General features: G+C 40.8%; 1 protein-coding gene across 11 annotated transcripts in view; it reads left to right on the top strand.

The window, feature by feature from the left end:
- The first annotated feature begins 3637 nt into the window (after positions 1-3637).
- cacna1da (calcium channel, voltage-dependent, L type, alpha 1D subunit, a) overlaps positions 3638-24314 on the top strand; it is a 100005-nt gene continuing 79328 nt past the window's right edge. For 5 of the 11 annotated variants that reach the window (XM_033627081.2, XM_078168547.1, XM_033627080.2 and 2 more), the window contains exons 1-3: positions 3640-4099; positions 6756-7203; positions 11593-11698. In XM_033627081.2, the coding sequence (XP_033482972.1) occupies positions 6902-7203; positions 11593-11698 (408 nt within the window). In that variant the 5' untranslated portion in view covers positions 3640-4099; positions 6756-6901. Of the gene's footprint in view, positions 4100-6755; positions 7204-11592; positions 11699-24314 lie in introns of all 11 variants that reach the window. The other 6 variants (XM_078168538.1, XM_078168529.1, XM_033627078.2 and 3 more) reach the window with 3 other exon arrangements.

Raw genomic sequence — 24314 nt, 5'->3', positions numbered from 1 at the left:
TGTAGTTACTTAAAAAAGGGGAACAGTTTGAAGGAGGCCAACATGTTGTCAGCTGAAACGACACATTTTCACTGACTGTGGCAGGAGAGACACAAATACCATTTCAGCAATCATAAGTCTGAGTAATGGCTTCTTTGGTTGACTCATGTCTTAATATATCCATCATATAGATTTGGTACACGGGATGGATTTCTTTAAAAGCTGCTATAATCTGGGTTATATTTTTATTCTAACAACATATCAGATAACAGCATGAGAATGTGGCATGGGTCTCACGTAGTTATGAATCTACAGAGAATTATTACCAGACTCTGCAACTCTGCCTAGTCTTATGGAGCTTTATAGTGAGTTTCAGCTCATTGTAATTTACTGTTTTGGCTCACTCTTACTGCTCTTATAGCCTCGTTTTTGGCCATAGTGCACAGCAGTTTTCAGCAAAAAAAACCCTGTAAACTACCTGCTCAGCTCTAAACAACAGCCAGACACAGTCAGTGGTAAATATAGTGGAGCATCTCAGTAAGTATTTCACTGCTGAAGATGGTCTTTTCATAAAACTAGGCTGACAATGCAGTAGGAAGATGCAAATACTTTTGAAATTGGTGCAACATGACCAGAGAAAACAGAGGAAAAAGGGGCTGTGGCATCCGTTTTTGCTGAAAAGGTAGAAAACCTACAACGACCAGAATGCACTGCCTTGTACCGGACCAATAAACACTCCTGCAGTGGGTGATGTAATGGAGGCTTGGCCATTTTTTTCCACAGGAAACAATATGGCGGCCGGCTGGTAACAAACAATCTGGGATTACAGTTAAACAGTAAGCGAAAATATGTTTCTGACAACATTTTAGGTGAGAAACAGTCAACACAGTAACAAAGTTCTGGTTTATATTTGCTATATTTGCTGCACTGCTTACTTTAACCATCGTTTTTAGAATACAGGAAACACTGTGACACCAACTTTTTGTTCACACATTCTCATAGCCAAACAGTGCGCTAAAATATGTTTCTGGAAACATTTTTTGAGTAATAGAATCTTGGTTTATATTTGATTGACGCTACCAAGTTTTACTGTTCAATCTGAGTATGAGAGAGAGAGAGTATGGGGGCAGGTCTCTCTCGATCCATTTCTAAACTTTGGTGTCTGTGGTGGCGGGCATACAAAATTCAAGGAAACTGAAAGATAATCAGGTCCCCAGGAAGTGTGCTGGGCTTTGAAGCCAATTTTTGTAGTGGTTAAACAGTGGTACTTCAATTTCTGGGGTCCATCACATGATGCCATTGGGCCCAAAAAGGCTTTTTCCCATAGACTGATATTGGGAAACGACGTCAGTAAATCAGTGGATACATTTTTTTGAGTGTCACAATCTCCATTCACTCATTCCACCATCAGGGTTTAATGTGTTTGGTTGAACAACATTTGGAAGGTCTAGAAGAGCTGATTAAATAATTTAACGCCATCGAAGTTAGCGGAGCGTTTAACTGGAAATAGTGGAGGTCTCTGGTGCGCTAGCTCTATCGGCCCAGTGATGCTGAAGCAGTGCCGATTATCCAGGTAATTTCATAGTAGTAGTTTTTTGGCTTCATGCGCTACTGAGCAACTTTCATAGGCATGAATGTGGTCCCACCTTCAATGCTGTATCCAGATCTGTCTTATCCATGAGATATACAGTATAGGTTATAATATAAGTACAATCTGTAGGTCAAGCAACAGAAATAGAGCCAGTGAAAATCTGATGGCCTGTCATTCAGCAGATTTGAGCAAAGAGTGAAGTGGGGAGATCTGGGCACTGGTAGGATGGAGGCAAGTTAATCACAATTCATTTACAAATACTACTCACATTTAATGATACAAAGCTGGCTGAAAATCAGCAAAGTATCCCTTCAACTGCCGAAGAAGAACCACATATTTCCTTCACCAGTTGGTAGAGAGCAAAAAACAGAGCTAAAAGAAAGTGAACATTGGAGTTATATTCACCAGGTGGACAAGAACATGAGTCCAACTTGATGAAATTTTGCTTTGCAGCCGTTGGAATGCAAACAAGCTGCTGTTTGCCAGCAAGTTCATCATATTAATTTTGCCTACAATGTGATGATAAGTAGGATGACATATTGCTTTGATCAGGAAGTGTAAACTGCTGAGGCTCCACTCCACTCTTATACTCTCTGACCGGCCAAATTTCCCAGTGCTGTCATTTTAGAGCTCACATTGCCAAACCTGCTGAGGCTGTGACAGCACTTTAATATTTACAGCTCTCATAATTTCGACAACTTTATGACTTGCTGTGTTCATAGAACTAGTGTGACCACACATAACCACTGTGTAGGCTATCACCATTTTCATCCCAATCTTCAGATTAATGTTGGCAGTGTACGTTTCTGCAAACCATGGATACATTACATTTGTAGTGGAGATATTGAAACTTTACATTTCAACAATGCTGTGGTTAATACGTGACTTGGGTGAGGCACAAAAATCATGTTTTGGCTTACAGTACCTGGTTTGAGGGCACAATCCCAGTTGAAAATGCTGCGATGTCTCAGGAAAAAAAACAACAGCTTTTTGTGACGCTTTCCCTGTGTGGAAACGATGATAGTTTGCACAAAGACACCTATGTGTGGTGTCTAAAAAGCAATTTGAAACACAGCAATGACTTGCTAAAAAACATGCTGTTTTGTTGTTGGTTTGTCTTGAACAGTGGTCTGTAGCGTGGCAGGTATCTCATCCAGGTGTCACGCCATCCACTGCTTTCTCAATCATGTACAATTGTTATATTACAATCAATATATCATTGATTATCAGGAGCAGTCTGCTTTTTCCACCATTTTAGTTCATGTTTAGTAACTCTTGTACTTATCCTACTCCTATTGTAAATCTTTTAGGCACTGGTTTTGCTTTTGCTCCTTGGACACGCTTCTTGTCTTGTATATTTGTATATTCTGCCAGATATTTAATACAGTATTGTTTATAAAACTGGGCCCAGTGAGTGACCCTGACCCGGGGAATCCACTGGGTCTCTGGTTGGTACTAGTTGAGAATGTTAAATTGTGGTTACTGTGTAGTGTTACTGTAATTTGGAGCATTCTTTGGCACAACAATTTCCTTCAAGATAAAAAAAGTTCTGTTGAATTGAATTGAACTGAATAACAAAGCCATACAAGTTACTACTATTTTAGTTCATTTTTAGTAACTCTTGTACTTATCTTACTCTTATATTTACTCTATTAGGCATTGGTTTTGCTTTTGCTTCTTGAAAACACTTCTTTTCTTGTATATTTTGCCAGATATTTAATACTCAATTGTTTCTAAAACTGGGCCAAGAAAGTGATCCTGACCTGGGAACCCACTGGTTTTACTGGTTGTTACTTGTTGTGAACGTTAAATTCTGGTTACTGTAATTTGAAGCAATCAGTGGCACAAGAATTTCCTTTGGGATAAATAAAGTTCTATTGAATTGAACTGACAAAGCCTTACAAATTATGGGCCCTTTATATAGGGTGTTTCATAGAAAGTGGTTCCCAGTGTGTTCAGTAGGGTAAGTTGCTAAGCCTTTTCCCACTTTTAGTAGGCCTGCCACAACTGTAGCACACAAATAAACAACAGAGGCTGACACTGATCTGAGTACTTAGTAGTTGTCTTATAGTAGTGACCTTCACGTGATGAATGGCTGCAGCATGTGACACGTTTGAAACGTGTCACCTTTTATTGAGGAGCAGGTAACACTGCAGACATGCCACAGCACAGGTCTGTGTGTGTGTGTGTGTGTGTGTGTGTGCAGGGTCTCGTGCAGGAGCAGGAGGAGAGCTCGCTCTCTGATGTAGACTCGTTTCACTGTTCACTGGCGCCGTGACGATAAGCAGGCAGCGGACGAGGATGCTCTGTTGTCTGGTGCGCACTCTCCTGTCTCCAGCTCTCCACGATCACCATGGAAGAGCTTAATTAATGCACAGGCTTTATGTGTCCCTCCTGCTCCCGGAGCTGATGAATTTTAAACCGCCGTCTCAGACCCCGGACCTGCGTTTTTCGCCCCTCCGAAGCAGTGGAGCCGTGTTACCGAGCGGAGAGGACCGCGGCTGAATCCTAAAGTCTCCAGAAAAAAAGGTACAGCTCGGTGCGGTTTGTGCTCCACAAACTGAAGTTAGCCTCTTAGCATAGCTGCGTTTTCCTGCATGCAGGCAGTGGTGATGCTTGTCTCATTATTGTCAGAGGACAGCAGTTATTATTAAATGGCCACTTTCCTCTCGACGCTGTCATGTAATGTGGATTCAGAGGATGAGATTCATCGGCTTGTCATGTGCGGTGCATTTAAATACATTATAATAGAGCATGGTCACCTTTCTCCAAACTGAGGTGGGCTCTGGTCATGTGCACTGACCACTATATTAGCCCTGAGTGTGAGAGCATCTCTGATTGAGGTTTGTTGTAATAAGGTTGCCAGCTGTTTCTGCTGAGCAGCGAGGACCATCTGACGGCTGTGCGTTGCTCAATTTTCACTATGAGCGCCCGGAGTCAGCCTGTCATTTCACATCATTTTTGGGGGGGATTTCACCATATCCTACCTTGGTGGCGTCCAAGGAGAAATACGAGGACGCTTGATGATGGTTATTTTGTCACGAATCGCTCATGGAAATGTCAGTGTTCATTTTCATCACGGGTTGCACGGTCGACGTTGTCGATGCAGCAGTGAAATTAATATTCCAAAATAAGCGCATTTGGTGCGCATTGTTAACATACTGAGCTCCTCGCACTAGCCTCGGCTACATGAAGGCAGCATCGCAGCACAAAGGAGATGTAAAAAAGCTGGCAGCCTGAATTCACCACAAGATGTGCAGTCCTACATCACAGTGACACTCATACCCCGTTTTCCTATGCAATATGAAGATGAATTCTTCTCGGAGCATCACTGCAATGTGACCTTTTCTGTTTCTTCCTCTGCGGGGCCTGCTCAGCAGTTCAAGGACTTACACAACTGATGTGACCAAGTGATGCCTGAGAGTGGCAGCTCTGAATTTGCAGCTTAATTTGCGTGTGTGTTTTGACATCTGCATGTCATCGGCTTTCATATTTTGTCCTCACAGAATATGGTTCAGGAAATGTTGGATTGTTTTTTACATTCAGAGTCTTGATGGCAACATCAGAACCAGGCCAACCTGCCATGTTTCTTGTAGTTTTGAAAGGTCCTCTGCTTCAGTTGCACATTTCATTATTTTCACTGTTGGAGTCACACACCAAAATACATTTGATGGCTTTATGGAGTGATCATATGTGCATGTTTGCAGGGCTTGTATCCAATAAGGAAACTGGATAAATACAATATAACCAAGAACATTTTACAGACTGTCTACAGAGGTCCTGTAGAAAGTATTTTAACATGTGTATGGGCTAAGAACAAAGATAGACTGTCCAGAATTACAATCATGGCCTGTAAAATTATTGGAAATGACCACAAACAGCTGAGATGTAGAAACGCAGGTGAAACAAAGAGCTGTATAAAGTGTGGCTGATTCTGTTCATCACCTTCTTAAAGAATTCATGAATTTGCGAACGGGAAAGATGCTAAAGCTGCAGCAGCAACCAGGAACATTTACAAGAAATCTTTCATCACAAATGCAATAACTTAACTAAATTTGTAACAACCATGTCCTCTATTGTCGTCTGCACCGGGCATGTTGTGTTATTTATTGTATGTATTTTGATTTTACTATGATGTGTTTTAACCAACCGCTAAATCAGAGAGCAAATGTCCACAATTATGGACAATAAAGATTATTATTATGTTTGGGAGGAACTAGAATTTGCTATTTTATCAGTTAAGGTACAAGTACAGTTCAATAAGCTGTCCATGACTTATTTGCTTTATTCTGCCATCTTTGGTATTTGTCAGTGTGTGCAATCATGATATCAGTCTCGTCTAACCTTAAATAAAAAGTTCTCACATGGTGTCGAACACAATTGTAGGCCAGTATGTGATGTATATATACTGTATGAATCACCCCTGCACCTTTTTCACTTCACTGAACTCCCATTGCCTTTAAGTCCATCTGTAGTATCTGTGTACCGGCTCAGTGCACCTCTGCAGGACATCATATTTCAATTTAGCTCCATCTTCAAGCAGAAATATTACAGTTTGAGCTGGACTGTCAACATGGACAAAGAAATACATTAGATTTGGGCAAGGCAAGCTTTATTTATACAGCATGTTTAGCTTTACATGAAGTTAAGAAGAAAATAAAGACAAAGAACAAGAAGAGAAAAGAGGAAAAAAGAGATAGACACATAATACAAATTACAAGAATGCTACTAACAGTATAATAATAGCAGTTCAGTGAGCCATTTACAACAAATACACAGGCAGACCCATATATAGATTACTCCATTACAAATAATGTACTGCAAATTATTGAACATTATTAATAACATCTCAGGAAACAGCATGTAGGGGCAATAATGTTTCAGGCAGCTTCACTAGACGTTGACCTGACTTGAGAATGATTAAGAATTTCAGTACCAGTTGACCTGAGAGGTCTGGGTAGCTTTCAAGCAGGTCTACCACATACACTTGGCCGTCAGAGCTTCATAGACAAGCAGAAGAACAGGAATGTTTATTCCACTGCATTATTCAAGACAATGTAGTGATTTAAGGAAGGATGTAATGTGCTCTGCTCTCGCTTAAAAGCAATATCAATTATTCTTTCACCGTTATAAAAAGGGTCAAATGTGCTGACGCCATCTCTTCTCACCTTTTTCTCATTCTCAGAGGCAAATTATGCCAGCAGCACCAGAGTCGCTCCCCCTGGTGACGTGCCAGCTCATTGGTCAGACTACTCTGCCCTTCTCTAGCCACCCCGTCTACCCTGGCAGATCCATGCTGCTGGATGCTCCTCACAGAGCCACGCCCGCACCATGAGCGCCAACGGGCCTGCCCCAGACCCAGCCCCCGCAGCCCCAGAGGCCCCTCCCGCCTCCACCCCCGCCCCCGCTGCGGCCCCAGCCCCGGCCCCTGTGGCACCACCCGCTCCTCCTGCCCTACCTGCCCCGGCGTCCACTACCATCCCGGTAGGTGCGTTGGCACAGAAGAAGCGGCAGCAGTATGCCAAAAGCAAGAAACAGGGCAGTAACGCCAACAGCAGGCCACCGAGAGCTCTGTTCTGCCTCAACCTCAACAACCCCATACGCAGGGCCTGCATCAGCCTGGTGGAGTGGAAGTATCCTTTACTGCATGTGGTGTTGGGTGCATGTGTGAGTGTTGGCATGTGACCAAAGATCATTAATAGAGCTGAAACAGTTGAGTAGTCGATTAGATTAGAAAACTAAAAACTGTTTTGATACTAAATTAATCATTTAAGGAACTCATCAATGAAAAAACTAAATATTATCTGGTTAAATGTGAGAATTCTTTTTTCATTTCATATCAGTGTAGATTGGATGTTTTGGGGTTTTAGATTGTTAGTCTGACAAAACAAGACACCACCCTGGGTGCTAGGAAACATTTTCACTACTTTCTGACCTTTAATGGACCAAATGGATTACTCAAGAATATAATCACTGCATTAATTGATAATGAAAAAGATGATTAGTTGCCCTACTTGTTCACAGCTCCCGCGTGTATACCTTTGTTACATCTTAGCTGTGCTCATTATTCATGACTGCCACATCGGGTGATTTCATGTAGTGTTTTATAAGGTAATCAGACTCGGTGAACTCAGGTAACCCAAAGGTGACAAAAGAAAGAGAGATGACATTGTCTGCCCATTTTTGGTTCAGTTATTTCACAGGTTAATGCATTCTTTATAGCCAGAATAAATGCAAGCCGATGCCCATTCTCGGAACCCATCGGCTGTATTCGGCGTCTGACTTCCAGCAGATACAGCCTCTGGGGGCAGACCCCCGATTTTTTGGCATTCCGGTTTGATTTGGGCGAAGGAGGCGAATTTCTGTTTCCAACTTCTGTTTATATATAAGTAAATATGCTGAACCATTGCGATGGATTCAGAGTTTGCAGTGATGCCAATTATGTTCCGTCTCGTTAGTTCACCACACGGACCGTTTAACCTGGCAACAACTGCAGCCGGCTCAAAAGTGATTGATCAATATCACACGGACTACAAACAGCCTAGCACTGGAAACTAGGGCTCTTCCGCTCTTCTTCTGGAGGCAAGATCTCCGGGGTTGGCCTACAGACTCTACATTCACTGAATGTAGAGTCTGTGTATAGAGACTAGCCAATGCCTGATGTGAAATGTTCTCAAGAACCAGTATTTTGTAGATGATCCCCATGATGTTTGATATATTTTTGAATCTTTCTCCTGGGTCTCAGTTAGATGATGATGGTGCAGAAACATGTTTCTCGCCCAAAACACAAAGTGAAAGTCACTGAATCCTAAAATACTGGCAGGGTACATAGACAAAGGGACTCAGCACTGGCACAACACAGCTGTGTGACAGTCTGGTGGGTCTGTTGCTTAAGCAGATGCTGTCATCACAAAAGCCATCAGAAGTTATAAAGGAGATTGCCCTACGTGGAGCGCAAAGATACATTTCATAATCCACCTTTGTGTGTTTGTCGAAAAAACAAAAAAGGTCAATGGGGATTTACTAACAGTACACTTTGGGAAATGCAACTGTAGCAGAATCAGGAGTCCCAAATTGTTCTGGTGGTGGTTCCTGTTTGTTTCTGACAGTTTGTGATTGGAAAACCTTATCAGTGATCAGAAGAGCGTGAAGAACAAACTGAACTTAAGATGTTTTATAAATGATAGAAAGCAGTGCTGCAGTCTCTGTGTCATTGTTACTGTACTGTAACAAACTATTTTTCAAGATTGGTTCAACATTTAATTGTTTTCATTGTAACTTGCAAGATATTACTCCTTAATTCATTTTAGGATGGCAGTAATATAGGGATATATAGGGATATATTGGTTATAATTGATGTATCGCGGCTTGTTCCATGCGGGATGTTTAAAAAATTACTATATCGCTTTTTTTTTTAACTCTTTTTATTGAATTTCAAAGCTTTTCAACAGTCATTAGTGTACAGACAGTGTTAAGTGAAACAGGCAATTTTTAAACATCAACCCCCCCCCCCCGTCCCATGAAGCACATAGAGACAAGTGAGTAAACAAACACACCAAAAATAAATAAATAAAATAACATAAAATAAGCAAATAAATAATTAAATAAATAGAATAAAATAAAATAAAACAAGGGGGAAAGAGTCAAAAAGGAAGATGATATGGGTAGTTGATCAATCCTCTATATTCCAGCAAAGGGTTCCAGGTATCCTGAATTTCCTTATCGAGCCCATGAGGGAAAATCTAAGTTTCTCAAGTTTATTGTTATACATAACTTCTTTAATCCATTGATTGTGTCCCAGGTGAGAAATGTGCTTCCACCTAAGCAAAATTAAGCGCCTGGCCAACAAAGCCGTGAAGGCCAGAGCTCGTTGTGCGGCAGCAGGGAAGCCAGCACTGGGGGGAACACCAAAGATAGCCGAAAGAGCATTGGGAGTAATGACCACACCATAAGCCAAGCTTATTGTTTCAAATATGTTTGATATTTTTGTTTTCTTACTCTGTAAAGCAGCCTTGGATACCTTAAAAGATGCTATCAATATTATTATTATTACCTCCGCCAAGGAGGTAATGTTTTCGCCGGCGTTGGTCTGCTTGTCTGCAAAATAACTTGAAAGGTTCTTAATGGATTTTGATGAAATTTTCAGGAAAGGTTGATAATGGTACAAGGAACAGATGGTAATTTTGGTGGTGATCAGTTGAAGCGAAGTGGATAAAATAATAAAATGGCGGGAAATCCGAGCTGCTTGGCGGAGTTCTGCGCTCTCTGAGTGCTCTAGTTGTTATTGTTATTATGATTATTGATATGAGTAGTAGTAGTAGTAGTGGTGGTGTTAGTATTAGTATTATTGTCATATCACTTTTTAAAACCACCAGCATGAGACTCACTTTGGTGTTTCTCTTGATCTCTCCAATGGGTGTCAGCAACAGTGTGGGTGAGGCGTGTGTTTTTGTATGCACAGGGCTCCAGGTTGTCACTGTTTAATCACATTTTGTGACCATGGAGCACCAATGCAACTTGCAGATATTATTAATATATAAAATGTAGAGCTGTTGTTTCCTGTCCACGGTGAATTAATCCTCATGTTTAATGGTGCTGCTGAAATTGTATATCTTTCTGCTATTTACTACCTGTTGACTTTTGACCCTAGACTTCAAGTTTGCAGCAAAAACATCAACACTTTCAGCCCAAGATGAGCAGGGTGTTTCAGAGTAAAAGCACCAGTGGTTCTGCTTTGATTTATTTCATTATAACAATAATTCATTTAACTTTATTATTGCAGTACTTTATTTCACTTTATTATTTAACAGTAGCTACTTTGATTAAGTTTATTGTGACTGTAGGTTATGTAGTAGTTTAGTATTTTTGTAGGAGTGTTGAGGAGATTTCAAACTATTGATATATATATATTGCGTATCCTGATATAGCCTAAAAATATTGTGATATTAGGATACAAAACGATACGATACGATACAATAGGATACAATATGATGTACTTTATTGTCCCCATAGGGAAGTTTGTCTTTGACTCAGGAGCTGAGCTCAGTATTGCTTCCTTACAATAATACTCCAGAAGAAATGAGAAGCATACACCATACAAAAACCAAAACAAAACATAAAAACACATACTACACATAACAGTGTTGCACATCAGCTACTTATAACACCACATGCTGTAACACCAGCACACAACAGAGCACCATAAGCAAAACCTAACACAACCCCTAAGCATCAAGCGACATTATTTATAGGCCATATCGCCCAGCCCTACTGTGACGTGTCTTAGTGTCAGTAGTTCAGCGTTCGAGTAAAATTCGGGTAAATCTGCAGATTAAGATTCAGTTTGGGAAATCTGGATTGACAAAATAAGTAAGAAAAAAAGCAAAGATAACATCAATGTAGAACAAGGTTCCCAATATTTTTGACTTTTGAACCCTTAGAGCAAAGCTCTGTGTACTTCTGACCCCTCCTCACAAGTTATATATGTCTATGGATTAATATCAGATCAACCAAAGGTGATTAAACTGTTTTACTTTGATAGTTGTAAGAGATCTGAAGAAGCCAAATTATCCAGTAATTAACAAATGTGTTTGTTTTACCTTCCCTAGCTTATTAATCATAATATGACCCCCTTAAAGTGGTTATGTGGTTTGGTGTACTGTATTAATGTACCTGTGTATTTAAGTGAGGCCCTGAACAGACTGTGGCAATTACACAGTTTAAATAGCAGCTCAGTTATATAACCCAAACAAAACCATAAGGATCATACATGGCTTTGTTCTGCCATTTTAAACTTAGCAAGTCATTGAGAAAGCCATCAAAGACTCACTTCTTATGTGTTAACTAGTTTTCATGTCCGTCTGTTTAATCCTGTGAATTATGTATTAGTTACAAATGATGCAGAAGTTTTAATGTCACAACAGGGGATTTCAAAGTGATTTTTATCCATATTATTTATTTAGTGTTTCTTCTTGCTATGTCACATCATTTTCTTCCATGTCTTCCTTAACTTCTCTCCTCAGGCCATTTGATATCTTTATATTAATTGCTATTTTTGCCAACTGTATGGCCTTAGCTGTCTATGTCCCCTTCCCTGAAGATGATTCCAACTCCACAAACCATGACCTGGTGAGTAGTCTGTTTATGTCACCATATAATCCATCTATTCATTTGATGCCTGTTGTGTCAGTGCTGCTACTGACATTCAAAGACAGACTGGTGTCGCTCTGCATAGTTTCTATATGGACTCTTTGAGCTCATGTTGGGCTTGAGTAAAGGATTGTTATCTGTGTATTTGTAATAAGGGGCGAAAGAATGGCAGATAAGATCTTGCCTGTTGTTTTTTGTTATATAGTTTCAAGATACATTATAAAGTACCTCGTAATCCTCTTTCAATTGATAAAGTTTGATTGTATCACTTTTGAGATATAGTCAGAGATTTTGCAGGAATAGTAAGACGTTGCATACAGATTGTATCTTCAGTTTATTGCTTTATCATGCAGATTTGAAGTATCTGCTGTGCCTACACAGAGAAACACTTTGACAACTATCCTCATTGGTGCTTTATCATGTCATACTTTCCCTGTACAGAGGTTTTATTCAGCTTTCTATTTTTAGAATTTATCGTCATTGCACCACTCTGTGCACCTTGTGCATTTATGTCTCTGTGATGAATTATGGGTGATGTAGTGTTGTAAGCATTGTTCCACAGCTGAGGATGAGTGCATTCTCCAAAAGCCAGACAAACGCGCAGAATGTGGTCCTTACATGAGCAGAATGTAGCTGTAGTGTTCAATGATTCATGAGCAGCTTATACAGTGCAACTGCAGACATTTGAAGGTTCTTGAAAGCCTCGTCTGAGAGCAGGAACATGTTAGAGAAAGGTTACCAGCCGGCTGTAAAAGACCGGCGGGAGAGTGTTTCTCTGTCTGTTACACTGCTGAACCCACTGTGAAAGATAAGCTACAGCTTTGGTTAAAAGTGTGTCTGGTCTACTTTAGAGAAGTATGGTGTACTGCTTCTCAGTTTGACCTCCTGGAGGGTGACCTTAGGGTGTTAGTTTACACAGCGGTGGTGCATCAGGGGAAAGTGGGCCATCTGGGACATTACAGTGTCTGATACAGTATTATGTACAGTTTGTTGTCAGGGTAAGTTTGGGGGTAAAGTTTGAAAGAGTTGGATTGTCCTGGGAGTGTCAAGGGGAAGAAAATGTGCACACATGCATGAGAATAACAGAACAATGTTCATCTGGAAAATGTTGAGAGGCTGGTTTGACTCTGAAGAAAGCATTGCTGAAGCATCTGTGCATTCTGCTCCCCTAACAATAGCATGTACAGACTATTCTTATATATGACAGCATGAAAACCCTTTTTGTACTTGCTGTACTGGAGAAGTTACACACACACCAGCTCTCTTTTTGTCTTGGTTTATGGATGCAACAGTCCAGCCCGTTGGATTGCTATCAGCATCTAAATTGACCACCGGCTAGGCATGACCACTCCACATTAGGCTGAATACAATTTTTTTTTTTTTCTGTTGTGAGCTCATCTCGATGCATAAATTCACTTAATGAATGCATTTTAATATGAAGGCCTTAGTAGACATTGTACTGTGAGGCTAAAAGTCTTATTACACCATACTTACGTCAAAGAAATAGTGGTAATGGAGGCCAACTCTGGTGTCTCCTGACTTTGCCTGTGTCCTGGCAAAAAAGTTGCGCTTGAACACACTGCAAAGACTGCAGGGAACTGGAAACTAGCATGTACATCCTGTGCCTGTTTGAGAGGAGATAACTCTACATACCAGCAGGGGGCAGTAGTCTGTATTCATCATTCAAAAAGGGAAACCGGAATACCAAAAGGACAGATTCAAGATGCTAGTTAGCCAGTTAGCATGTTAACAACACAACCCAGTGTTGAAAAACAAAGCTTTTTTACTTTGCGCCAGCGAACCATAACACAATCCATAACAAAATGTTTCTGCTAAAGAGCTCAATAGCTAAAAACATAATCTCACCTTGTATAAGAAGTTTGTTTCCATCTCACTCCCTCTTGACTTAAGCTTTTTGTTTACTTTCCTCACTTCCGTTTCTCTTCTTTGAGGATGTGCACTAAACTGAACTGCCAGTCCGAGAGATTTTATTCACTAACTGGCTCACTGCTGAATCAGCCAAAAAAAAAGCCAACAAGGGCCATCTTGTGCCAACAGTGTGGGACACACCGGGGCAACCAATGCTCACCAATGGGCCAACACTGACCAACAGTTGACTCTCGGCATGGTGTATCAGGGCCCTTTGTGAGGTTCACTGATTTGGCATTAGGGAACAGAGATATCCTCTTAGATCAGTACTTGTTATTAAGTCAATATGTGGGAAGAAAAAGTCAAACTGGTTTATCTGAACCTTGATTGAGTACAATGTTTATTTCTTCTACCATTATACAGTACGATGGACCAAATAAATATTTACTACAGAGCATTAATGTGAGGTCTGTTTAAGTGTTGAAATAAGCTACTTTCAGCTGAACAGCAGCTCCACTGAGCTGAACAGCTCTCAGTGACAGATGCCACTCACTAATGTGTGCCACAGCCTCACACTGAACGTGGACTGTGTGTATTCTGTTGACAGGTGCTTATTTCATACGTCTAACTTTTTGAATAGCCCCTCAACTTCAGGTAATTTTTTACAAATTTGCAACGCAACAAACTGCAGTGTTAATGAATTCAGAGTTGTCAAAATTTACGTTCATGTGTTCAGAGCTTCACCTTCCCATGTGTTCAAATAACATCTGAGGGTGTCTGGCAGAGAGAAAGGTCTGGGAGTGTTTCAATATTGTCTCTAGTAATGACCGAACAGCGTTAAACTGCAAGTAGCAAAGTAACTTACCTTGCTTGGAAATAATCTACATTCTGCGTCTCATCTCAGACTTTATTATGCAAACCAAAGCTGTTAGTGTGAACATGTGATGAAGAGATGGACATTTTTAAAATGTCGCTTCATTATGTCTGTTGTCTGAACTTGTTGGGGTGTCGCTGTGTTTATTTGTCACTGTATTCTAATGGACTTTGTGTATGTCTCTAAACATGAGTGTCAGATTAGATTTATGGATGCACCTACATTTTGTGCGCTGCCTATCAGAAAGGACTGAGCAGCATCAATGACCTACTACCGATCTACCTTTACATGCACAGCATATTACAGTTTTTGCCCTTATTTTGAAAAAGACAATATTCCAGCTAGGTTGTTTCCATGGCAATACACCTGTTTACACGCGGCTGTGCATACTCCGAATAACATGCCGTAACATGTTGTTTATCACGTCAAAATATGGAACAGTTGAACAGCTGACGCTTGTCATTTTGCTTCTTTGCTGCAATGTAGGATTATTACAAAGTGTTCTCACCGGTGGTGGGCTTGTCCAGTCTCCCTCTTTCATTCCTTCCTTCCACCACCTCCTTGAAAAGGTCATCCTCGTGATGTGTACACATATCCAAAAACCTGTTCATATCCAAGTCTTTAATAATGTTAAATAGTAGGTGTGTTTCTCCTTCCGACAAGAAATGTGGGCTTTTCTTTTGTACATGCATCTCTACCCCAGCCGTGCAAACTGTTGGCTAACAGCCAACCGTAAACAGGCAAGAGGACTTGTGTTGCAAAATGTGGTAAAAACCCCATTTGCGATGCATATTTTGAATATGCTGTTTACATGCCGAAATATTAAAACCTATCCCACATGTCTTAATCGGAAAATGTTTCATTCAGAAAAATGTCTAACTCCAAAAAGCCGAACAGAATATGCAGTTTACATGACCTGAGTGGAATATTTTTGTGCATGTAAAAGTACCCACTGATACAGCCTAGTGCTTTATGAACCAGATCATTAAAGTTTCTCTCCTGGCATTGATTAAACCCCAAAAGATTCATGTCTGTTCTTCAAAATATTTTTCCATGAAAAAATACCTTCATGTCCTTGAGGACTACTTTGCTTTTTTGCTTAAAAAAACTAAGGCTAGTACTGGAGCATAGGTTTTAAAGGTTTTAGCGAAAATACATGTTTGGCATTAAGCATACGACTGGATAAATGAGACTTGCATTTCACTGCACGAGTTGTCGAGTTTGTAAATGGATGTTCTAATATAGCTTTGCTGTGGTTGTAAATCTGGGCCCCAATCGATTAATACATGTATACTGTATGTTTGCTGTTTTCCATGGAGGCATGCAAGAAAAACAAAGTTTTCTTCACGAATTTAAGATAACATGGCATGGTTAACTGAAATGCAAATAGTCATTTTGTGGGTAAAATATTCCTTTAAAATAGCACAAGATGTAAAGCTACACGTGAATGCACGTGTCTATGAATATGCACATAAGTCCCCGCCTCTATCTCCATCAGCCGCTTGCCTGCAGCTTGAGTGTACCTGCTAAGCTTCGACTCTGCTCATGGTTCTCTACACCATTAGAAACGTAACAGTAATAGAAAGCATGAGTCTCCAGGTTGACTTTGTCGTCAAATGGCCAATTATGTGTTGCTGTTAGATGAACCTTGTTTACAAGTTTGCCAGCTCTAGCAAGTTGAAGTGAAAGTGAGACTTGGCTTACAGATATGTAGCTACACCTGGCTTCACCTCTGACAGCCCTCGTTTCGCATGACATTTAATAACGTTGATTGCTCCATTATGCAAGTTGATGGGATTGTTTCCTTAGATATGTGACGTATGAAACCCTGGCAGTCTGAGTCTGTGTTTTTGAGACCATCACTGGTACATTGCTACCCACGTTCTCGCGAGAGCACAATTTGAATTTGCTCAGCGAGTCACTCTGGCAATCAGTAATGATGCTCATTACCCATGCCGTTGGAGCCAAGCCGCACCAATCACATTGGTGTATCTGATATAGGCGGGCCAGAGGCGAGCTAAACAGATGATGACAGCGCTGCGACGACCGAGTCCGGAATCAGTCAGTAAACATTGCAAGATGGCTACGGATGAACACCAGTTGTTTGAAGCGGCTTTGGCCGCTACAATGAATGAGTTAGACTTGGCTTTTTCTCTAAAAGAGGAACAGAAGACGGCGTTTGAATCTTTCCTTTGCAAGGACGTTTTTGCTGTTTTGCCGACCGGATACAGCAAGAGTCTAATCTACCAGTTAGCTGCGCTGGTAGCGCTCTGGATACGTCACCCCGTGTATTGTTCTGATTGGTTGTAGTGTTATCCAATGTGTGCAGTGATATTTACAAATGCATGCTTGGTGCCGCCCCTCAAGTTGGGCCATTTTCATTACTTATGGCCAGACCCTAAGTCTTTCTGGATTTGGGTCTGGATTTACAGGCTAGTACACTGCAGTTCCAAGGGCTAAAATGATCAGACATGGGATTGACTGCATATTTTTCTCATGATATGTCTGTAGCATATGAAAAACACCATATGGACATGCTAACAAGATTATAAACTTGATTTTCACCGGAGGGGGTCTTTAAGTAGAGCTGAGAGGACATGTTGATGATTAGATATCAAATTATTTATTATATAGTGCAGGGCTATTCAATTAGGTTGGAATTAGGTCCAGTTATGACACTGAGCCAAAGTGAGGGACTGGAGAATATTTTTAATTGCGTTAACAGACACAGAAATTGCAACTCTTGACAATGTTAAGATACATTCCAATGTTAGAGGGAAAAGGGAAATAGCTCTCAGACACATCAAACTGTTCCTCCGCTCCACCTACTAGTGGCTTCCTCTCAGTATTGTCAGGACAAGGCTTAACTTTTTGAAACTGCATATCTGCCTCCTCTCTGCTTACATGGACTCTTCTTTAACTGCACCATATATGTTTTTGCTGATCCTCATACTGATCCTTATCCAATGCTTGCGCAGGACTTTGGTTTAATTCTGCAGTGTCAACATTAAATCAGAAACCAGAGGGCGAATAATGCAATCTTTCCCTTTTCAGCAGAGGTTGAACAATAGAATACTTTGTAGGGCAGGTGTGCCAGCTTGGCCTTGGTTGTTCTACAGAGCTCACGCTGTAGCCACAGGAGGAGCACTAGAGACAAAAGTGCTGAGCTAGTTTTACTACAGCAGCCAGCAGGTAAGGCTGTAGTGAAGATTGCCATTTCACACCGCTCTGCTCCGCAGCCTCACAGGTGGACTGAGGACTGATATGAAACCTGAGTTGGGGCGCTGAGAGGCCTGATGTGTAAAGGAAGGATCGAATTATATCACTATAGGCTGCCGAACTAAGCAGGATTTTACTCAGTGATACGTTCAAAAGGGGTGTAGCTTTCAGCACAAAGAGACACTGAGACCTTGCAGTGCAGACAAGTTGGCTTCTAGGCTTGTGGATGTGCAGACGCAGTTCACTTAGTGCATTCTCATTTAACATTAAGTCCTGAAAGGGACATTTACTGGATCTGTTAATGTGCTACTCTGTCCACACAAGTGCCAAGGTGCTGCAGAGCTGCTTTGGGTTAGAACAGTGCACTGCTGCAAAGTCACAGAGGCCTTAATAGCATGAGTCTGCCCGTCTTGTTAGTAAGGCTTGGTTTAATGCAGCAGCTCATTATAAATAGAAAGCAATTTCCTCCTTGGGTGAGACACAGGGCAAAAGATTGGGTCCCTGCTACCACCAGGAGGCACAAGTGAGTAACAGGATGTAGTGAGCACACACACTCACGTAAGACAACAAAACCCTGTCAGGAACTCACAGTCATTTCTTCATTCTTCTCCTGCGCTGCTTTCTCACGTCCGTCCTTTGTTTAGTCATGTCACTGCAATAGTAAGACACACAACCCATCCTGCACGTGACTGTGTCTCCTCCGCACCCACCTTGTCTAGGGGACAGACAAATAGTCTGCAAGCCTCCTGCCTTTGCTTTAAGGTCATTTCTGACTTATCTATCTGAGACTCAACACCGCGGGCAGCTCCTGCTGAAGGTAGCTGAGCAAAACAATGACCTTTTCATGGTGAATATGATTCATACATCCTTCGTAAGGCAACACGCAGCGAATCGCGTATGGTATCATGTAGTGTTTGCCCGTACCACTGTTATTGCATAACTGTGGAGCCGCAGAGCTATTTATTTTACTGGGGACAAAAGGACACAAACATGTAAAGACTGAAATGTCCGCACACAAACCAATACAGAGGTCATTTGGACGCCAGCAGAGAATTCACAGCTTGAATCAGCTTCACATTTGGAGGTTGTTACAGCTGAGGATGTCAGCATTTTTAAACATGAATTAATTTGCTAAATGTTTTTCACATATGAATGATTGAAAAATAATATTGACAGAGGGGCAGATGAACACACACATACCACACATGTTGGTGCCTGGTTTTATTGAGTCACTATGATGATGGTAAACAACTGCCCCTCCTTGTTTAAGATTAACAAGTGACGCTTGTTTACAGTAATGACAGTTACATGCTTGTCATCTCCTCATGTCATCATCTAATGTAATGTTACTGTGTTTTCCACTATGACACACAACCAGACAGCACAGATTTTTCTAATGCAGTCTTTAATCGAGATGACAGGCTTTGTGCAAATATGCTACATTAATGTCATTTCTTGACATTCGTGCAAATTTCACGAAACACTGCCATTTAAAAATGAATATTAATCGACTGAATAAAGAGAAGCCAAACATGGCCGCTATGTTGACTGGTAAGATACCTCCTTTTTGATTTCTTATGCACAAGAACACCAGTAAAAATCAGCGCACTGTGAAAGCATAGGTGTAGATTTAAGTAATGATTCGTTAGATAGATTTCAGTAATTAAAATAGAATTTTCACTAAATTAAATACATTGACACCATAAATTCACGCAAAAAATGCACCAAAATTCAGGAAAAGTGTTTGATGCTCAAAACTTTTACGGCAGCGGACCCCCAAACCCCATGTTTCCTATGTATGGAAGATTATAACTGATGCATTAATATGTTTATCACTTTAATGTTGAAGCTGGTAAATATGGAACTTTTTTTGCAGGTAGCAGTGGAGTCTTATGTTCAGCCATTGTAATTTATTTGTTCATTATATTTTTCATTATTAGTCTGAATCTGCTGTTAAACTAGTATTTAAATGTATCACATAAATGTAGGGTAGTAAAAAGTAAAATATTTCCTTCTCAGATGTAATGGAGTAGAAGAATAAAGTAGCTAAATATGGAAATACTCATGTAAATTACATCAAAGTTATACCTAAGTACAGTACTTGAGAGTAAGTGTACTTCGTTACCTTTCACCGCCACTGCAAACTGCAGATTCTGCACCCTTCTGTCAAAGTTATTCCTGTGTTGCAGGACACATCTGTAGCTGATTTATATGAACTAGTGCTTAGCAGTACGGCACACTTGTGTATTTAAAAGTATACTGGCTACAGTTCATCAGCACCATCTGTAGGCCAGCAGGCAGCAGAAGCTCCTGTTACAGGTTCGAACACACTGCAGTTTAACTAATCACACAGATCTATCATCAGTCATCCCCTAAAGCTTACATCGACAGTCAGTTCACACATGCACAATTTAACATCGACTTTAATGAGCTCTCAGGCCTGTTACACAACAAGACCAGAGCCACTCTAAAACAAGGTGTTATAAGTTTATCTCATCCTGTGAAGGGCTCATTGCATGGGTGGAATATGGTCTGAATAAAAAATATAAAATGCAAGTCTCCCTCTAAAACAACCCAGGGCACACTGTAGGGTTTGAGCCAAATTAAAATGCCTTTATTTTACATGACAAAGACCAGCGTGTCTATCAATGCGCAAGCCTATTGGCCAGAAACAAGGAAGTGATGCTAAACAGTGAGAAGAAAGAAGGAATTTCATTTCATTTATATAGAAAAGGAACTGAACGTAACATTGTGTGTTACAGTTAAAACTGGCCTGACTCAGGTAAAATCTGTTTTTCAGCAGGTTCCAAGTCAAGGTGGACCTGATCCTGAAAAGACCTGATAAATTCCTCGATCTATAACCTAGTCCACATTTTTCTGTTAATGATACAAGCATATTTATGACAAAATTACCTTTACCATCAATAGTTCCATATTTTAAAATACAATTTTAACATTTGTTGGAAATGCATGTAACTCCATTACAGGCGTGGAATGAGCAACTACTGTACCAACAAAGAAGAAATCATTTCTGATGTAAATACATATACCAAAAACCATCACAGTGCCAAACCTGTGACTTGCAGCCAGTGCTTGTTGACTGATCACAGTCACCAAGTGCTTCAGTGTGGTAACCAGCCACAGAGAGGCATCTGCCAGACTGCAGTGGTTCTTGTCAAAGACAATCAGAGACGTGATACAGTTTCTTTTTAGAACTGATGTGTGATGATGTCAGTGCCTCCATAGTATCCTCCATCTTGCTTTTGCAACTTTTTTTTTTTTTACAGATGCAGATCAGTAGGGCTGCAAGTCAGTCTGAAAGTCAGTCGTTTTTTTAAGTTGAGCATTTTTTTTTTTTTTTTTTTTTAAAGATATCTGCAACGGGTGTAGCTGGTGACCCCAGGTCAGAGGCAGCTGCCTGGAGGGAGAGAGGCTTTGTCCGGTCAGACTCTGAGATAAAGTTCTTTTCTGCATTCTGCTCAGAGGTGGTGACTTTACACCACACAGCAAATTAATACAATACAGTCTGGCTTTTGTTTCATATCTTTTGTCGGCAAAAATTTTTGCACATTTCTGATCCATTGTTAGAATAGTTCTCAGGCTCAGATGGCTAACTTGATTTGTTTACTATATCAGGTGAGCAATGCTGTCCTCCTGAATGTCCCACTGAACTAAGTCGAAAAAATTGGCAGTTCCATAGTGTAACTTGATAGCTATATGAAAAAAAAAGGAATGAATAGTCAGATTGAACTGTCACATATGGCGGTGTGATCAGTGACAGTGGCCAGCAATTGGCCAATAATATGACAGTGTGATCTCATCCTTACTCATCACATTTCAATGCTTGGGCAAAAGCAACCTTTTGTGTTATGTCTATTGTAATTGTCTAACAACAAGGGTGTGGACGGGAACACTAGGGTGGAGCAAGCAAGAGTAATACAGAACAAGTGTGAAGGGAAGACTCTGGGAACAGGGAAGGACTGATGAGACAGGTGTGACAGAAAACAGGTGGGAAAACACACAAAGACAGGGAGTAAATACCAAACATGACACGTCATGAGGAGCGAATCTACAAAATAAAACAGGAAGCAGGAAGGAACACAAACAGAAAACTCAAAAACGAAGTCCATAGGATAACAGAATATTAACAAAACCCAGGATCATGACAAAAATAACTCAGCGCTGACTTTTAGCTTCACGGATACAATCACAGGTCCCCTGGGTCAAGGTCCTGTGCTTGTTGGACCCAAACACCTCCACTTTCAACTGCACTAAGTGGATTTTCATGCACTTTATACTACATGCAGTGCTTTGAATGCCTAATGCTGACACGGATGGGTGATATTGGAGTTGGTTCAAAGCCCTGTGAGTCTCCTAGAGATGCTAAAGCGGACGCTGGCGCCCAGGGCCACTGCCTAAGCACCCTGGGAGTGAGATTAGGCTGCTACTGTAGATATTTCAACATATTAAATTCTGCTCAGTTTTCCCCCTTCGCACATTTATTTATATGCAGGTACAGTTTGCCTTTGTTATTTTCTATTAAAGTGCCTTTTCTTATTTGCCAACGTTATAGTCACTCATACACAAACCAAGGTCACAGTAGCAGTGGTGTTCTTCAGGCTCTGTGCCAGTGAAACAGTGCGTATTGTACATTTATAGAATGGCAAACATCATGTCTCCTCACGGTCCGCTAGCTGCCTGTTCTGTGTGTGCGCTGAAAAATAATCCAGTGTCCACACACACAGCCCCGGCTCTGTAAAAAGGAAACAAACAAAGTGGTTTGGACAGACCCACACAACACTCGTTCAGCCAATCGGCAACAGAGGGCGTTTGTGCTTGTTCACAGGACAGGGGAAAGGCCGTGGACGCTTGAAGAGAAAGGCAGTAAATCTGTCACATGCTAATGTGCTGAACTCCACAGCACATTGTAGAAAGTTTTTCTCCAGAATTTCCACCTTTAAGTTCCTCATGTTGCTGTTTGCTACAGAGTGATGCAGTAATCATAGTCTATCATTGGAGTCTTCACAGGGGGAGTTGATGACATGTATTTCCATATGAGGAGTGCTGTATGTGCCAATGTTTTGGCTGCGGGTGTAAAGACGAGCGTAAATTTGTAAGTGTGTGACGGATGAAGCAGTTGGCTCTGTGTGTATGTGTGTGTGTGTGTGTGTGTGTAATAGCTGGCACAAGCAGCAACGTCTGGACTGTGGACTCCCATAGAGATGATGGTAGAAGTATGTGTTTAGTCACTTAACGTAACTGCTCATTTGTGGCTCACACTAGCACTGTCCCTGCTTGTTATCTTGAATGTGTATTTCTGCATGTGTGTACAAGGGTGAGAGTGTGTGTGTGTGTGTGTGTGTGTGTGTGTGTGTGTGTGTGTGTGTGTGTGTGAGAGAGAGAGAGTAAAGAGAGAGTCAGAGCTGTGTTAGCTTTGTGGGGATACTGTGTGAAAGTGCAGCCATGATGAAGTACAACAGCAGAGCATGTGCACAGTGTGTGCGTCAAACAGGCCGTCTTAAAGGGGAACGACAGACTGTTTTTTCTCAGGTTCTTTAAATAACACTCAGGATTTCTTCTAAATATAATGCAATAAACAACTCCTAATTCCTGTGCTTTTTGGTTTAGTTTCTTTATGCTTTGTTGTTTTGTCCTGCTAATACTCTCAGTGTGGCTCATTTTTCAGTAATGCAATTGTTATATAATGCCATTTTAACATAATTATGACATATTTGGACCTTACATCAAACCCACATTACATCCAAGGGATTCAGAAGAAACGTATTGTCTCTTTATGACAGCAAAATTACAGTTGCACCCCTGCCATCTGTTGCTAAGTCAGCTAAAAGATAAAAACATCAGAATATAAAATGTTGTCAGTGTCAATGTTGGGGTTCAGCACAGTCCCTTCACTTCCCTGGGTTAGTGACTTTGGGTTGTGACAGGGGCGCCAACAAATGTTCCTACAAGCTGTGTTGGCCTTCCTTTACGAGCACTGATAGGTTCTGCTGCAGTGGTTGGCCTTCACTGGTGCGGACCACATTTAACAAAAATTAGTATAGAAGAACTACCAGTAAATATAAAAACAGCCAATAATAAATAATGTAAAAATACAACAGTGTATTCATTATTTATTCATTATTTTTTTATTTTTGTGTCATGCCAAATCATTTCGCTCATCCCACTTGGGATTATAAGACACCAATAAACACGTTCTGGTCTTGCATACAAAGCATGTGGAAGAAGAAAAGAAACAGAAACAAAGTCAAATCTGAGTCTTTCATTGAAATGGGCAGAGTTTAAACCAGAAAAGGGTGGGGCGTAACCAGATGTTGTTATTTTAGGCTTAAAATTGATATGGGCTGATTAGAAGTTTCCATATCTATCATTTCATGTAAAACAATTTATTCTTTATTCAGGATCCCCATCAGTTGTTACCACAGTAGCGAGTACTCTTCCTGGGGTCCACACAAAATTCGAAAATAAGACAAGATATTTAATTATCACATTGTAGACAACAATGACAACACTGACAAATTTAAAAATGTTGATGTAACAAAACATTTCCTCAAAACTACAATCTTTGTTTGGCGGTACCTGAAGATGGGGGATTTGGTGTGTGTGTGTCTTGTT

The sequence above is a fragment of the Epinephelus lanceolatus genome, chromosome 1 (assembly GCF_041903045.1).
Source record: "Epinephelus lanceolatus isolate andai-2023 chromosome 1, ASM4190304v1, whole genome shotgun sequence".
NCBI classification, from domain to species: Eukaryota; Metazoa; Chordata; class Actinopteri; order Perciformes; family Serranidae; genus Epinephelus; species Epinephelus lanceolatus.
The sequence above is the reverse complement of the archived record's forward strand: the minus strand, read 5'-3'. Positions and strand labels throughout refer to the sequence as shown.